This window comes from Mastomys coucha, unplaced genomic scaffold (genome assembly GCF_008632895.1).
Source record: "Mastomys coucha isolate ucsf_1 unplaced genomic scaffold, UCSF_Mcou_1 pScaffold14, whole genome shotgun sequence".
In the NCBI taxonomy this organism is placed as follows: domain Eukaryota; kingdom Metazoa; phylum Chordata; class Mammalia; order Rodentia; family Muridae; genus Mastomys; species Mastomys coucha.
This window is the reverse complement of record NW_022196896.1, coordinates 62100145-62112801: the sequence shown is the minus strand read 5'-3', so window position 1 is coordinate 62112801 and position 12657 is coordinate 62100145. Positions and strand designations below refer to the sequence as shown.

General features: G+C 44.0%; 1 protein-coding gene across 24 annotated transcripts in view; it reads right to left on the bottom strand.

The window, feature by feature from the left end:
- Window positions 1-12657, bottom strand: part of Dst (dystonin) — a 415027-nt gene that overhangs the window by 28686 nt on the left and 373684 nt on the right. For all 24 annotated transcript variants that reach the window (XM_031367095.1, XM_031367096.1, XM_031367099.1 and 21 more), the window contains 8 exons: window positions 11231-11404; window positions 10612-10767; window positions 8512-8709; window positions 8040-8168; window positions 5263-5433; window positions 4334-4489; window positions 3855-4061; window positions 998-1117 (listed from right to left, as the gene is read on the bottom strand). In XM_031367095.1, the coding sequence (XP_031222955.1) occupies window positions 998-1117; window positions 3855-4061; window positions 4334-4489; window positions 5263-5433; window positions 8040-8168; window positions 8512-8709; window positions 10612-10767; window positions 11231-11404 (1311 nt within the window). The remainder of the gene's footprint in view (window positions 1-997; window positions 1118-3854; window positions 4062-4333; window positions 4490-5262; window positions 5434-8039; window positions 8169-8511; window positions 8710-10611; window positions 10768-11230; window positions 11405-12657) is intronic.

Sequence of the window (12657 nt, the reverse complement as noted above, 5' to 3'; positions counted from 1 at the left end):
ATGTCACGCCGAGTGTGTGTGAGTCCAGTTGGGACGCAGTGATTAGATAATGCAAATTTACTACAGGGTTTGGCTGTAGTCAGACATCCTTACTGTTACCAAGTTGGATACTCAGTGTGATGGTTTGGATATGCTTGGCCCAGGGAGTGGTACTATTAGAAGATGTGGCTCTGTTGGAGTAGGTGTGGCCTTGTTGGAGTAGGTGTGTCACTGTGGGTGTGGGCTTTAAGACCCTCATCTTAGCTGCCTGGAAGCCAGTCTTCTGCTAGCAGCCTTCAGATGAAGATGTAGAACTCTCTGCTCCTCCTGCACCATTCCTGCCTGGACGCTGCCAGTCTCATAGAGAAGCTGGTAACTGATCATCTGAGAGAAGGCATCGAATTTTACACACACGCGCGCACACACACACACACACACACACACACACACACACACGCACACACACACATACACATAGCTATAGTTACTGGTTCTTGGGTAGTGTTACTCAACTTGGAATTTTGTACAAGCACGCACACCCACCCACACCCATGCACACATGTATACACACCCATGCTCGCGTACACCCATGAGTGCACACACCCATGCATGCACACACTGCTGTAATTACCAGTTCTTGGGTAGCATCAGTCAGCTCTCCTTACATCTCTGTTTAAAAGAGCATGTTTACCTATGGGGCAAGGTTTTGCTATGTTCCCTAGGCTGGCTCCCCAATCCTTAGTTTCCCAAACAACTGGTACCCACCACTACATCAGGCTCTGTGCACCTTATACTTCAGATTTATCCATTAAAAAAAAAAATGGCAAGTTAAGAGAGTTGCCATGAAAAGCTGAAAACTCTTAGTATATTCTAGACTATAGAAGAGACATCCGGTTTTCATTTCATGCTGTTTTTATGTCAGGTCCCCCTTATTGTCTTGTGATAAACACTCACACAGACAAGAAAGAACCAGCATTTGGAGCGCGCACTGAGCACGCTCTGTCCACGAGAAGCTCACCTTGTGCTGAACCAGCTGTGCTTTGATTTTGTCTGGATCATTGGCGATTTCCAGCTCAGAATCCAAAGTTTTTTCTGACTCTTCCAGCCATTCCATCAGCTTACTCCAAGCTTCGTGGAACTGTTAAAGAGACCCATATTTATCCAGAAAATTTGTGGAGCACACGATACTTGCAATTTAGCATATTATAAAACAGAAACAATCACCAATGGGATATATTAAAAAAAAATCATCAATTCGAAATTCCCCCTGAAGAAAAATGGGTGGTGGACCATTAGCAAATTGCAAAGTCACACTGGACAAGTACAACTGTGGCCTGAGGTCATGCAACTATAATTCAGTCAGCACGTCAGCTTTCTAAGTGCAGGAAGGAGCCAGACAATGCTAAGGAGAGCTAGGGAGTCCCTCAGCCCAGTCCACACTGTCTCCCTTTGTTTAATAGTTAACACAAATGCTCAGAAAATGTCTCTTTTGTTTTTCTGTCTCTTTACATATCTTGACATTTTTCTATGCTCAAGTCCTATGTTAAGAAAAAGGAACAAGGTGGGCAGTGGTGGTGCATGCCTTTAATCCCAGCACTTGGGAGGCAGAGGCAGGTGGATTTCTGAGTTCAGGCGGGGCCAGCCTGGTCTACAGAGTGAGTTCTAGGACAGCCAGGGCTACACAGAGAAACTCCGTCTCCAAAAACCAAAAATAAAAAAAAAAAAGGAAAAGGAAAATGCACACTTGTGAATTATCTTTAAACATGACAGGCAGAAAAAAAGGCCATCTCCCTCTTAACTTAGGGGATGGTCTAGCACCCTTACCTCTGCGCTCAGAGCCCCGCTCAGGCTGACCCACCCACTGGGGTTTGAGGTACACAAGCCCTGCCTCGCTAGCATTCTGACCATGTCTAGTTCTGTTTGCCAACTGGGAACTTGAAATTATTCTGAGTCAACGCATGTTTGCTTCTAGCGACAGGGACTCTCTCTCTCTCTCTCTCTCTCTCTCTCTCTCTCTCTCTCCTGCTTACATTACAGAACAATCTGGTATGAATTCTGGGTACCAATTATGAAACTGGTTACATGTTATTTTCTTATAATAAACTTTAATGAAGAGCCGCAAAACAGAGGCTAAAGAAGTTAAGATCCCTGTGTACCCAAACACCCTGCCAACGAAGTACAGGAAGCTGTGTAACCTCAGTAGCAGCAGACGTGCTCTAGAGAGCCGCTCGTCAAGATTTTGGCCTCCCTGCCCAGCGCGTCCCTCGCATAGTGCTACTTAATTTAGATGAGAAGGAAAAATAACTGAGGCTAAGAAAACTCATGGCAGCCAAAGCCATAGAACTACAATCAGTACACAGTTCAAACTCAGAAGAGGAGAGAGACGGAAGGGACAGTTGGTGGGTCCTAGGTGGCCTGGCTCTAGGTCAGCCGTGGTGTGGTGACGGCTGGGCTGCTGAGCGCTGCAAACACACAGGTCCTGAAGCTCATCCTACTTCCAAAGCTAATCTTAAGCCACAGAAGGAGGGCAAGCGCTATCCATTTGCACTGGAAGCAGGAGAGCAGAAAGTCAGCTAACTAAATTAGACAGAAAGACTGGTTAACCGGAGAGAGGAGAAAATGGCCAGCAGCTCCCAGTATTCAGTAAACCTCTGCAAATCAGCTGTTCAAGACCTTGGAAGTACTTGTGGAGAGGAGTCTGTTAGGTTTGGAACTAATACTGTCTCACAGAATCACTGGAGGTTCAGGTGGCTTCAGAGACTGATGGCGAAGCTGTCCTGCTTCTCACTCGGAAAAGCACCACGACATTCCCGATGCCTTTAAACACACACTTTAAACATCGAAATGCCAGACTCTTGTAAACATCTTTTGGCATCACACAGTGAGCCCAGCTCTCTAAACACCAGACACCAACATGACCAATGCCAGACAACAGGAGCGGAATGAGGCAAAAGTAAGGACCACAGTATTCAGCCTCAATATGACCCCAAGCTTTTAGTAAAAATTAAAAAAAAAAAAAAAAAAGAATTAAAGAATGATTTCTGCCAAGTAAGGTGGATATATCCTCACAGGGCAGGGAGATGTGGTCAGTTTGGATGAATGTTAGTTAACAGCAGGCTAAGCGGGAATGGAAAGCTCCCCGAGAGGTCTGTGAGGGTTCCCTGAGTTAAATTAAAGGCAGCCCCTCCCCCGGAGACTCAATTAATTTCAAGTGAGATGGAGCAGCTCGGAATCTTGGGGAAGAAATGAAGGCTGTGAACAAGCAGCCTGAGAAGAGAGGGACATGGATGAAGAGTTCGGTCCCTCAGGAAGCACTCCAGAGGACGCAGGGCCTGGTCTTCAGCTCTGACTCGAAGGAAGTCTGGCTTCCAGAGTTAGCAATGTAACTCATGACACATGACCCCCATCTGAGCAGGAGAACAGGGGTTGAAACGGCAAGGGGGAAAAAATAAACATACGGCAAAACAAGTTAAGTTCTTAGTGGGCCTTGATGGTCATCTATGAAGTTGGGCTGTTTGTAGCTTGTTGGGAAGGCTCTATGTATGCCCCAGTGTAGGGGAATGCCAGGGCCAGGAGGCGGGAGTGGGTGGGTTGGTGAGCAGGGGGAGCGGGGAGGGGATGGGAGGTTTTTGGAGGGGAAACCAGGAAAGGGGATAACATTTGAAATGTAAATAAAAAAAAATCTAATTAAAAAAAAAAACAAAAAAGGGTGAGTCTCCGGGAGCAGTGAAAAGGCAGGCCACAGGCCTTTCAGGGAGAGAACACCTTGGCACCTTATTGTTAATGATATGGCAATAAAAGCCCTGTGCTCACACAACTCTATAGCCCCAGCTCCCTTGCTGCCAAGGCTGGAGAATATCAGCCAAGTTTATTACCTGCTTGGCCCTCTTCCTGGCTTCGTCCAAGGATCGTCCTCTCTCTACTAAGCGCTGAACCACCTTTTCCCACCGACTCTGCACGCTGATGAGCAGGTTCTTAATGAGCACGACATCTTGCTTCTGACTGAAATACTTCAGGTGGGTTCCAGTTTTGTCTAGCTCTATTATCTGCTCACGGTGAGAGTTCACTTCGTTGGCAAAGACCTTTCTCCACAAAAGAGAATGCAATTAGAAACAAGGGGGAGATGGGCGGACTTTAAAAATGTACATGCTACCGTCAGCAACGCTCATGTTAAAGGACACAGGAAAGGTCTCTGGTGGGTAAGGTGAGGGGTAAATCCAGGAGGAATGAGGGGCGCGGGGCAGCTGGGAATGAATACACTGCCTAAGGAATAAAAAAATACCTTGTCAAGAAAGTTTCCGTATTACTAAACTGATTCTTCTGACATGAAGGCACAGGCTTTCTTTTGACGTACCTTGTGCTCATCAATTTGAAACAAGATGGTGTCCAAGATAAGACTTGGCCGAGAAGCCATATTCAGAGTTTGCTCAGCCTGGGTAAGCCAGTTGATGAAGTCCTGGAGGGAGTTGTGGAAGTCCACGGCTAAGTGCAGGGCCTCTTCCAGTTTTGCCTGTAAAGGAAAAGGACTTAGTGTTTGGTGCTCGGTTTGCTCACTGTGTTTCAGCAAGCCAATGATGTTCCCACTGGGGTCACTGCCCTGTGAAGACACTGTATCTGCTCCATCGGGGCGGTCCACAATCTATTTCTAGCTGGTTGGTGTTTGTTGCGCTAAGCAAAATCACTGAGAGTTCCTAATTATTTTGCTACTGTTTGAAAAGGTGATAAAACGCACACTATCGCATGAATTGCAATTGATGTTATCAGTTTTATGTGAGAGACTATCAAACATAAGTACAATCATATCATTCTCTTTTGCTTAAATGTGTGACTGGAATGCAATCATTCATAACTTTGAACTTGTGTGGATCATAACCACTGGGCTAACTCTCCAACCCCCGAGTGGTTCATATTTTCAAAAAGCACCAGAGTTTTTTTTTAAAAACTAGAGCATTTCATGACCTGTGATACATCTTTATCTGCATTGTATCACTGTTCTCTTGGCCTAGACTACTGTTTTTAACTTCATGAAACACCAAGTTTATGCAAAAAAACCAGAAACCAAAAACCAAAAAACAAAAAAACCCAAAAAACTCCAACCAGACAAACAAACAAAAATCCCCAACCAACCAACCAACCAACCAACCAACCAACCAACCAACCAACCAAAAAAAAAAAAAAAAAAAACCTAAAAAAATCCTGTGGACTCCTGATAGCTAGAAATATAACCCAACCCAAGGCGGACACATGCAAATGCTGTTCTGTCATGCAGATCAAAGCACGCACTTTCTTCTCATTGAGTTTGCTTTTCACGGATTCCCACTTCTCTTTCAAGTTGGTTATGTCTTGGTCAATGTTGCTCTCTGCAGATCTGGAACATCTTGCAAGCATCTGCTGCCCCCTCAGCATCAGGCTCTTGTACGTCTCTTCTTTGATGGCAAAGGCGGTGCAGACTTCCTAAAAGATGAGATCGCCCTCATGTTAGATGACTTGCCAGAGGGGGAAACCCAACGGCGGCATTCTCTTACTTTTAAAGAAGATTCGCTTGTAATGTGTGTCAATGTTCTCTGCCTGCCTGCATGCACGGGTATCATGTGCATGCCTGGTACCCAGAGATCGGAAGAGGGCGAGGAGTCAGGTCTGGATGGCAGTTGGTTATGAGCTGCTGTGCAGGTGCTTAGAATCGGACCTGCTCCTCTCTAAACCCAGCGAGTGCTCTTAACCACTGAGCCCCCTTCCAGTTCCCAGAATCACATTTTTTTTTAATAAGGTCCACCCACTCTAAGCCTCTCCTCACACATTTGTTCATCCCTCTGGCTTACAGAGCAAACCTGACAAAACAGCTATACTCTACCAATACTGAAACAGCACCAATGCTTACAGTCACATCTTGTCAGCTGAGAAATCGATCACTACTCACTGCACACTGAGGTCTACAGCAACGATTAGCATGCTGTCAAGACGGCTCTCATTTTCTGGTGCTAACGATTTAACTTCTCTGAGGAGTTCCCCCTCTGTAAGCTGAAACTTCTATGTCCTTTTTACCACCATATAATAACCAAAAGAAAGAATCGGTACAGTTTAATCTTGTACCCAGAAAATATGTGATGGACAGGAAACAAAAGACTCAGTACAGAAAGATACGAGTTGATAGAAAGACTGCCAGGTTATGGGAGCCACATTTGAGAAATCATTGGCAAACTTTAAATGTTGCCAGTGAGAATGCTGTATATATCCTCTATAGTGAATACAGGGAAATCCTGCTAAGCACACCACCAATGAAACAATGGATGCAACTCATCAAAAACTAAGACATTTGTATCACACTGACTGCATTATAACGTGGGCTGAATCACAGTCCCAATGGAAAGTGATATATTCTACATCTTACAACTTAATAATTTTTAAAAAATGAGTTAATTTTATAAAATTAACTTGAAATATACTGTTCAGTGATGTGAGAGCAGTTACAATGTGGTCTCACTATTACCACTAACTACATCTTCATCAGCTAAAAACTGTATTTCTCTTCATCCTTAAAAAAACAGCACATGAGGGGCTAGAGAGATGGCTCAGTGGGTAAGAAGACTGTGCTTCCATAGGTCCTGTGTTCAAATCCTGGCAACCACATGGTGGCTCACTGCCATCTATAATGGGATCTGATGCCCTTTTCTGGTGTGTCTGAAGACAGTGGCAGTGTACTCACATATATAACATAAATAACTTAAAAAAAAACCTAGCACATTAAAAAAACAAAGCTCATATAGAGTTTCATTTTTCAAAAGCATTAATCCTGAAGCAGCCTCAGGTTAAGTGAAAACTGATTTTGTTCTTATCTTTATTTCTAGCATGTTGAGAATGTGCTAGAACCACAACCAGATCAAAAGGAAACCACTCCGGTGGGTTTCAGGAAAGATTTATTTAATTTTTAAATGTCTGTGTAGGCCTGTGGGTTCGTGTGCACCACATGAAAGCAGGAGTCCCTGGAGGCCAGGAAGAGGAATCCTGATGCCCTGGAACTAGGCATACAGGTGGCTGTGAGCTGTCAGGTGGGGGCTGAGAATAAACTATGGCCCTCTGGAAGAACAATAAACCCTCTTTACCTACCGCTGGAGGACCTACTCCAGGCCCTCTGCAGTTCTTTTGTTGTTGCTTGTTTGTTTGTTTGTTTTTAAACATGAAATTTTTAGCCAAAGAAATCATATAGGGTTACACAAAGTTCATCCTGTGTATCCTATGTAAACTAAGTTATTCTATACACAGCGGTTTTCTCAAATTTTAAAGATAAGCACTCTGCTGGCAAGTTCTTGTATTCTTTTAAAGCATAGCATTCTGGAGACAGAAGTCATTATTAGTTAACAAGTAATGAACTGCGTGAGAGCTATGTAAGAATGTCCAGGGAAGTAAGGAACTATGGAAAAGTCATTCAGGGTTTCACAAGGATGGGCACTCTGAGGCCACGCAGTCGATGGCAAGACTGCTTTGTTCTTCGAGCAAATGGGTCTGGCCCAGCTGTGAATAGCAAACCCAAACCACAGGATTACATGAATTACTCGCACATGATATTGTATTAATTATAATTATATTAAATTATCAGATTTTAGAGAAGTGTCTTAATGCTTCAGGGGATAACAACAGTTTATAACTGATATAATGCTTGGTTTGTATATGTGTGTGTGTGTGTGTGTGTGAGAGAGAGAGAGACAGACACACACACACACATATACACACACAGAGAGAGAGAGAGACAGACAGACAGACAGACAGATACACATACATACACAGAGAGAGAGAGAGACAGACAAACAGACAGACAGACACACACACATACAGAGAGAGAGAGAGAGAGAGAGAGAGAGACTCAGAACTGCCAGACTTCTTTAAAACTTTTTTTTTAACCTCTGAGACAGACTCTTACTTGAAAATTTTAATTGCTAAACGGTGCTGTTTCTAGCACTTACACATCGTGTTCTTTGCCACAAAACTTAATTTTTTAACTGTATCTTCTACCATTACTATCTATGTATGACCAGGGCAAGGGCCGCAGAAAATACCATACGTACCATATGTGCGTTAAGCTGTTCCCTGGCTGTCTCCGGGAGACCTCCCAGAGGTTTAGATGTCAAGAGATGACGCTCTGTGTCCGTCAGCCACTGCTGCAAATCTTCGATTTCACCGTGGAACCCTTTGGCCTGCGGTGACAGGTGGTTTTTAAGTTTGTATCACAGATACTATCACTCTCCAGCAAGGTCAAACCTGACCCCGGCCTGCTAAGCTGTGTCTGCATCTCATTAGAACGCCAGGTGCCAGGAGCAGTGGCTCACTGGCTGAGCTCATCACTGAGGAAGCTCAGGGTATTAGGCTGTTAGGCTAAGAACTGGAGCGCAGCCTCCTTATCAGCTCTGGTCTTTATCCCAATTATTTTTACTCCTCTCTTTAAAGCATCAACATTGAACCTGAATCTGAGGGCTAGCGGGGCACACCCGCATCACTTCAGCCTGGACACCACCAGCCAGGACTCTCCTCTTTAGTCACCTGGCGCAAGGCGCTGTCCAGCTGCTGCTTCCTTTGATCTGTTTTTTCCAAAATATCCTGCCAGCGCTGATTTAGAATTCTGAGCTTGTACTGGAGGTTGCTTGCTTCCTCGCCCTCACTTGACTCGATGAGGTCATTTCCTGCTTTGTTGACGGCTTCCACCGTGGACTGGTGGGCTAGGACGTCATTTTGGAGCACCTGAAATGTTAGCGTGATCATTCACTGGAAACACAGTAACAGAGAGGGGGGTCTCACGTATCCCAAGCAGACACTGAACTCAACAGGTAGCTAAAGAAGACACTGAAATTCCTTTTCTTGTTTTTATCTTGTTTGGTGTTATTTTGTTTTTCCAGGCAGGATTTTGCCATGTAGCCCCGGCAGTCCTGGGGATTCGCTCTGTAGACCAAGCTGGCCTCCAACTCACAGAGATCTACTGGTTTTGAGTCCCAAGGGCTAGGGGTCAAAGGTGTGCGGCACTGTGGCTCGGCTGACTTCTTCCACCTCCCGAGCGCTGGGAATACAGGGGTGGGATACCACATCCAGTTTTAGGTATTGCCGGGGGATCAAACCTAGGTCTTTATGCATGCTGGGTAAGGAGCCTAGCACCTGAACCACACCTCTAGTCCACTGTACCTGTTTCATTTTCTGGTGTGTGTGAAACGTTCTGAAGCCAAAGCCTCATAATGAAAAGTGTTAAAGCAACAGACTTCCTCCCCCCAGGTTCCTAGATGGACACACATTTAGTTGACCGGCACTCTCAAAGCGACCGCACAAACACTTGACAGCTATTCCCACTAGAATGACCTTGTAACTGAAAGACTACATATTTCTGTAGAGATTATAACTAGGTGATTAAAACATGTTCATTGACTCAACTCCATTTTAACTGAAATTAATCCTAATGTCTTACAGGAAACTTTTACTCCTCTATACTCATTATAACATTATCACATATCCAAGACATATGTTTTATAATGACTGTTTTGAAAGAAGAAACTGTGTTACTTTATTCTCTCACTGAAGGGGTGCCAGAACTACCGACCTGAAAGGACTCCTTTGCCGAGTGTTAGTTGAGAGTTCATTAGAACTCTACCCTACAACTCTCTGATGTGTGCTTGGCAGCACTCGAGAGAAGAATGTCATCTCTTATCCTATGTAAGACATTGCACATCTGGAGGGGAACCCAGACCCGGGAGGCTTTCCAGATGAGACAGGCAGCCCCCAGAGTATTCCTTCTCTGGGGATCAAGTCAGTCTCTGAGGCATCTGATGAGTCAGAGTTTTCCAAAGGCACAAACCCGACCTGAGTAAGGAGTCAGGCTCTGCATGCTCTTTGACGTGTTAACAGCAGTAGACACTCCTCACGGTCTGAGAGTTAAATACTGCCGGTGTCGACTTCTACAGGACAGTTCTATAGAATTCCTTCCTCGGATGCTGAGAGGCAGAGGGGAATGCAAAGCAGAGGCTGGAAGCTTTCTTTCAGACTTGGTTTTGGCAATCCCAAGTCACTACACAGTGGTCTTTCACAAACGAAAGGCAAAAAGGCAAGAGGGTCTGTGTCTTAGTCACACAAACACAGTTAAAAAGGTTCCCGCAGATCTCTAGCCGAAATAACCAGCTTGGGTGTCTTACTTCCCAACCCTGCTACACACCAGTTCTAATCACGGGTGCTTTTTAAGACAATTGCCAGATTTCCTAAGACGTAAATGCTTCTATAAACTTCATTCCATGAGAACAAACATAGCTTGTTTTTATAAAGAGTCATTCTGGCAAGTTATTGCTGCCCAGAGGCTCAGAGACATTAAAAGCCACGGTAGGACAACAGCATTTCAGCCTGCAAGTCTTTAGGCTGTTTCCTACAATCTTAAAAAGTATTTGATGTTAACTTAGCAATGGGTACCAGGGATTAAATCTTCCGTGTTTGCCATGCAGCCCTATTGCAACAGCCTTGCTACATTTGATAACTGTTAAGCCACGCTGGTGGGAAAATACTTTCACTGTGACCTCTTAGGTAGCACACTTCAAGCAATTTAATGCCAGACAATCTCTTGTCAAAATCACAAAGTTAAGAACCTCGGTGATGGGCAGCAACGGTACGTACGTGATGCTTAGCGAGTTCAATCTCGATGGCTTTCGGGTCTCCTCCAACAGGTTTCTGTTCACTTAGCAAGCCCTTGGTGTGGGTCAGCCATGCGAGGAGCTCGTCCAGGGCATGCTGGAACTGACCCAGTGCCAAGAGAGCACCCTCGAGCTTGTGCTGCCAAGAAGCAGAGAAGAAAAATCCGCTTAGACCCCAGCATCGTGAATGATGTGCTCTTACAAAGCAAGGGCGAAGGCCAACTGTTGAATGATGTACAAGTCCATCCTCACAGTGCGTGTGGATGTGTGTGTGTGAAATACAGCACAAAGAGGAGAATTTAAATAAGACAACTTAGCTGCTTCTGAAGTTTATTGATATTAACTGCTAACTTGATTTTTTTTTCTTTTTATCTTTTTGGTTTTTTTTTGAGACAGGGTTTCTCTGTGTAGCCTTGGCTGTCCTGGAACTCACTCTGTAGACCAGGCTGGCCTCGAACTCAGAAATCCTCCTGCCTCTGCCTCCCAACTGCTGGGATTAAAGGCGTGCGCCACCACCGTCCGGCTGCTAACTCAATTTTTAATAGTAGTTTTATATTGCTGTCTGAGAGCGTCCATGCATGCACACAAGTCTAGGTGTTTACCTGTCTGCTGACAATTCGCTCATCCAGGCTATCCCATATCAACTTCAGCTCCATCAGTGGGTCCTGGACGGTGTGCTTGTCAACCTCCTCTGTTACTTTCTTCAGCAACAGCTCTGCTTGGTGGTTCAGTCTTTCCATTTCTATCTGTTGTTGATAAGCTTCTGACTTAAATTGCTGCAAGAAACAAAACAAAACAAACAACAGAGGAATGTTTAAAAAAACAGAAATAACTCTAAAGTTCACATGTCCCACTGAGAGCAAAAGAGGTAGAAGTTTCTCTTTTATTCAACGGCTTATGAATAGTTACAGTTTTGGTATCTGACTATTATTCTGCACGGTAAAATTTAATACATCCCATGGAGAAACTTTTATTTTTTTAAAATATCTGATTATATATTAGTGCATATGAAACCCTAGAAACAACGCCTTTAAGGAATTTAGTAATTCCTGATCTCAGGCAAGTACATAGTATGCATTCCCTCATAATTTTCATGTTTCTATGGTTGTATTGTATTTGTTAATAATTACTTCTATGTCCTACTGTTAATGCAAAATAATTTATAATTATTATAATTACCACTAGCAAGGAAGGGTCTTGCCACATAGTTCTGGGTGGCCCTTCACCACTATTTTGCTCAGGCTTGCCTCAGACCCATGGACATCCTCCTGCCTCAGCCTCACAAGTATGGGTACTACAGATGTATCATGTGTGGCTTTAGAATAGCATCCCTTTTCCCGCTCTTTCCCATATGACTGACAGGCACTTGATGATTTTCTTTTTGCCAACCAACATTTTATTCACAATAGAAAATATGCATTTGAGTCTCTGGTATTCATTAGTGGCTGCTATTACAATAACATATCAATTACACTAATTGCCACAGACTACTGGATAATGAGGCACATTGTAAAAGTCTCAAAGTCATGATCCAAATTTGGCCTTCCCCTCTAAATACACCTACCCCCCATTCAGATCGGAGGGTATCTGAAGGGCTATACATCAAAATTTACGCAGAGTTGCTTTGAAGAACAATAGCTTTTGAATTTGCCCCACCTCATTCTGCTTATTTGTAATTCTACAAAGGATAAGAAATAATTAAAATAAAACAATCTTTCATTTTTTAAAAAACAAGCACTTACTTATACTTCCTATGTATAGATGTTATTTTAAATCAACTTTAGGGCCTGTGAAATGGATCAGCGGGGAAAGCTGTTTATTACCAAGCCCGACAACCTGAGTCTGATTCCTGTTCTCTGACCTCCTCATGTGCAGGGCATCCTCGTGTGCAAACATGAACATATGTGAAATATGTGCAACAGAAATAAGTAGCATAGTTTTGGGGTCGGTAAGTAGTGTCGCAATCATGTCAACTGAGAGACTAAGCAGGGAAACCTGGGATCAGTGACTTACGTACAGAACTTGATTG